At 38.9% G+C, this 5,203-nt stretch overlaps 1 protein-coding gene across 1 annotated transcript; it reads left to right on the forward strand.

The window, feature by feature from the left end:
* Window positions 1–2,779: 2,779 nt before the first annotated feature.
* Window positions 2,780–3,604, forward strand: MS3_00004896 (uncharacterized protein; the record flags this gene model as incomplete). Its single annotated transcript, XM_012945703.3, has 1 exon — window positions 2,780–3,604. The coding sequence occupies one exon, from the start codon at window positions 2,780–2,782 to the stop codon at window positions 3,581–3,583; it is 804 nt and encodes a 267-aa protein (XP_012801157.2). The 3' UTR covers window positions 3,584–3,604.
* Window positions 3,605–5,203: the final 1,599 nt, after the last annotated feature.

Below are 5,203 nucleotides of genomic sequence, written 5' to 3' on the forward strand. Positions count from 1 at the left end.
CCTAAGTCTATCATGTAATCGAACCCGTTTTTCCACAACCTTAGCTTTTCGGGAGCTAGTCGTCGTGCTTTAGAGAAAACAGGTGGTCCTGAAGTCGGGATGTGATGTGTAACGTTGCTGGTTACACCAGGTAGTTTCGGTTGCGTTTGCTGAATCCCAGGATACTTACCGAGTAGTGGTTGATGAAGTGGGTCTATCGTATGCTTAATTGTGACTTGGGATAATCTACAACCAGAAGAAGAAGTTACGCAAACGGATAAATGAGTGTTTCCGTCTACTAGCCTCCATTTGCGCGTATCGATGATTAGATTATGGTGTTATAGAAGGTCCATACCAATGATTGGCATGGAAACATCTGCAACAACGAAGATCCAGTGAATGGGTTTGCGTAAACCCACGTTAAGGTAAACGTACCTTTTGCCATACGTAGCGATAGGTTTTCCGTTTGCCGCCTGTAAGTTTAAAGCCGATTCGTGAAGCCGGTCGTTGGGATTTGCTGGGAGAACGCTAACTTCTGTGCCAGTGTCGACGAGGTAGCGAACTCTCGTCACATCCGTGACGTATAACAGACGGCTATGTTCGCCGGCTACGGTTGCCGTTAACGCGTGCCGGCTTGGAAGTTTCCCGAGTTGTTTTTCGTGTCTGTCGGTTTTGAGTTGGGAAACTTGCAGAATTTTCTGCAATTTCTGGAAGACTTTTTATACTGGTTATGATACCGGCACCAGTCGGAATTATCCGTCTCATGGTTTAGAGACAGGTCGCTTACGTGAAGTGCTTCTACGTAGAGTGTGTGATCGCTTACGGTTATGAAGAGAATTAAGATAACGCGTAAGTGTATGATATAACTCTGTTATATCATTCTGGGTCGATTAAGGCTTTTCCTTGACTGAAAAAACCTCGGTAGATTTCGTAATTTCTAAGACACGATCAGCAGATGCAGCCAGCTCGTCTAAGGCGTTGTTGTGGAACGAGACAAGCACAGCTTGCACCTGTTGAGGAAGTCTGGACAAGAAAAGTTGTTTAAAAAGGCTATCATCGAAAATTCTTTGACCTTTAACCTCTCTCATTCCTTGCAACATGTCCGTCACAGAACCGTGATGCAGGTCGATGTTATTTAGCAATTGGTCTAACCTATGTAGATATGTTAGGTCTCCTCGTTTAAGGACAGATCGTAGGGTTCTGAAAGATCACTGGTGAACATACTAGGTGTTACGTACCTGTTGAATTCCTGCGGTAGTTCCTTGACTACTGCGAGAAATTGTGCACGTATGTCGATCACGTCGTGCTCGAAGTAGTCGGCTTCTGCGTAGCAAAACCAGACTTCGATGTTGTCTGGCCAGAAGAACATCAGTTGAAACGAAGGAGGGGACAAAGTCTTAAGCATAAGTACTTTGGGTGTCTGTTCAGTCATGATGAAGTATGAAGTACAAGAACGAACGAGGGAAAAATAAAATATTATCCGAAAACACACAAAATATCACACTGTATAAAAACTTACGATAAGGCAATGATATAAAGAATCCCAAAAAGGGACCGACTCACAGTTTGCAATTTGGTGTACCAGATCACTTCGGGCTCACCAATGCAAATGCCACAGGTATGTGAAGTTTGACAACGCTTTAACGAGTAACACCTTTTAATATAACTCGTACCCACCAAGGGAAATCAAAAGACAGAATCGAGGAGATCGGAAGATATATTTGTTGACTGTCAATATATCGAGAATCGTCTGATCTAATCTGGCTAGCGATTTCAGGGATTGTTGAGCACGGCGTTCCCACACGTGATCTGGTACGGATGCATGATCGAGCGCCTTCAGCTAGGTGAGTCCATTAAACCATGTGGTCAGCACCAATGTCGAAAACTTACAGAGCTATTTATTTCCGGGATTTATCTGCCGCTACACAGTAATCTCAGAACCACTAGTCACTGTAAAGCTACTGATTTTACGAAAGGCTATGGGGCATTATGGTCTATTCGTAGGTCTTTCCAGTATTTAGATGATGAAATGTTTAGATTACTATACCCGATTTATGTGCGACCACATTTAGAATATGGGATTCAAGCATCGAGTCCTTGTTTCATGTATGAAGCAGATATACTGGAAAGAGTCCAACGACGAGGTACTAAGGTGGTACAAGGTCTATCTGGTCTATCTTGTGAGGACAGACTGAGACACCTTAACTTATTCCGTTATCTTACCGTAGAATACGGGATGATCTAATATTGGCTAATCGTATACTGAACGATGACCTTAGTATTAGCATGTCTTATTTTTTACTCCCGTCTAGGACTCATCGTCTGAGAGGACATTCGAAGTAAGTTCAAGAACCGAGATCAAATCATTTACGTCTGGAGTTTCTTTTCTCTCACCGAGCAGTGAATTACTGGAATTCTCTACCGGAACATGTAACATCAGCATCTTCTGTTGATATATTCAAAACGAGGTTGAACCTTCACAGTATTACAAACTGAAAGGATTAATATAGATCGATAGACCTCATATCCTTATTACTGAAGACTGAATACTCAAATCGGTCATTGAAGGTTAGGTATTGCCTCACTCTTTGAGACGTGCGTTACATATGGTCTAGCACATGCTTATTGATATCACTTACTAATCGCTTTCAGCATTACGTTTAAGTTCAATCTATGTGCAAAATGGTTCATTGAGTCTATGTTTTTGTCTTTTTTCGTTTAGGTGCATAAATAATTTCCTCACGTTATTAACAACTAACTTTCAACCAGCTAATAAACCCTCCAATTTGTCTTTATAAACATGCCGAAAAAAGTAGCAAAAGTTGATAGCGTTGATACAACCAAAGAAATTTTAAATCTTGAGTTAGAAGGATATTCACCGGGTATTAGTGATCGTGATAGCATTACAATCCTGTTGAAACATCTTTTCCCTAACGACTGTGTTATCAATGTTGAGAACCTTGCCGAATATATTGTGTCACAAGACTCAGTTGGTACTGTAGTTAAACCTACATGTGATGATGAAAGCGATGATGATGATGACGATGATAACATAGTGTTTGCAGTGACCAGCGTGGTAGATTTAAGCCATGAGTCAGCTATGAAACACTCCGTAGTCAAAGATCTTAGAAACTTCATCCTTGAGGGAGTTAAAAGTTCGAAAAACGTTCCGACGAGATGTAAGGTCGAGGAGCTTCTTGAGAAGGATGTGGACTGCAAATCATTTCTTCTTATTAATGAACGGTTCGAAAACCTACCACTTTCTATTTGTTCTGAAGCTATTTCTTCCTTACCATCTGAATTTAAATCCTCTGATTTACTCCCTACTCATCTCTTCATATTATCATGGGCATATTCAGAAGAAGTCAAAGACAGTGATAAGAAATACGAATTTGCATATCCCGAAATCGAATTTGTTGTTCCCCATGCTCTACATGTATTGGAATTAGATCATAACAGTCTTACTCTTCATAGTGCAAAAAAGAAACAAAGTAGTGATGGCGATGATGATGAAGGAACAAACGACTTTAATACTTTGTTATTGATAATTATCCCAATGGACAGATTCCATGACATGTTAACTTCCTTGGCTAGTCACGTGTAAATATACTGAGTTTGCAACTGTTGTTACTATTTTTAATGGATATTTATCCGGGTATACCTTCCAAGATGGAATGAACTTTTCTTCGGTTTCAGGTCTTTTAGGGAACAAATACGTAGAACTATTGTGTAGCTTTAAGTGGTAAAAATTCCGTCAAAACGAGATCTCGCCTCACTTTTCTTTCATATAGGAAGTTCTTAAAACTATCAGCAAATGGTTTGATCTGTTTTGATTTCGTACATTCAGTCATTTCAAAAATATGTGACCTAACTTAGCAGTAAAAATAGTTCAATTATTTTCTCATGATCTTTGATTTACATGGTTTTTTTCGACGTTAAATATCGTTGTAAGGGTAGTATGTTAGCTAACAATACAGGTTTATTTTATCTTGGTTTATAAATTCAGGACACGTTTGTTGATAGTAAATAAATGAGTCAACTGTTGAGTTATCGTCCTACAAACATTTCTAGTATCAGTTCCTACTCATTATATACAAAATTTTGACATATCCTATCTTGATTAGAAAATGAAGGGGTGAATAAATAACAAAATAAAAGCTTGATGTCATTCTATGGCTTACAAGTTGAGAAAGTTTAGATGTTAAATGAAGTCGTGAGATTAATGATCGGAACATGGGTCAGATAAGTGGAGGGAAATAATGGTACACCTAATAATCCGACTAAATTTTTAGCGGAAGACTATGTTGTCCATAAAGTCATACAAATTCAGTGAGACATAAAGCGAGATTAGTGCTGAGTAAATTAGTCATGTGCTTGGAAGGTTAATCGTGACGTTGAACCAATAATAGCAATAATAACACAAAGATGTATGAATAAGAGTAAAGGAAACTGTATTTGACCCAGAAAGCTTGTATCTGCATTAGTCAAACTAAATTATCCTATTGTTAAAGTTCCTAGTGATTTATTAGCCATTCGGTTGGCCAAGGTAAGAGGAGTTGAATATATCTCCTGTACACAGCTCCGGTTTTGTAATCCAAATGACTTGCTTCTGCGGTTTTGGAGGACTTTGAGTCGGACCGACGTTTGCACAAGATTACTAACCCGGTAAACTACTAAGAAAGATTTACTTACACTAACGCTATTACCAGTTTGCACTAGATGGTCCACTATTGAGCTGTTCACTGTCTTAACTACACCTTTGCTTAGCCACTCCACGAGGCGTTCAAGAACACAAAAATTTAGATTCATGAAACTTCGACTAATATAACTTGCTTCACGAATTGATGAATGCAAAACGAGTTATTTATTCTAACTTGTTTATCTTACAATCAGCATTCCATTAAGTACATCACCTCTAAATTGTAGGCGTACATACATAGATGTTTTGCTCTCAGTTAAGACATTATTCTCTATCTTCCTGGCTAAATGATATCGATGATTCAATCACAACGTAGAACCTAGTACATATGTACATCAATCCAAGTTGTCATACCAATTAACACAAATTAAATTATAGAACTTCTTATTGAGCCGCTGCCTCCTCTTCTTAGCCACGCCGGACAATGTTCTTGAATTCTTTTGGATAAAGTACGCATCGAACGACCTATATACCTAGCTCCACAAGAGCAGGTAAATTGGTAAATGCACATTGAATTGGTCAGAT

The sequence above is a fragment of the Schistosoma haematobium genome, chromosome 3 (assembly GCF_000699445.3).
Source record: "Schistosoma haematobium chromosome 3, whole genome shotgun sequence".
NCBI lineage: Eukaryota > Metazoa > Platyhelminthes > Trematoda > Strigeidida > Schistosomatidae > Schistosoma > Schistosoma haematobium.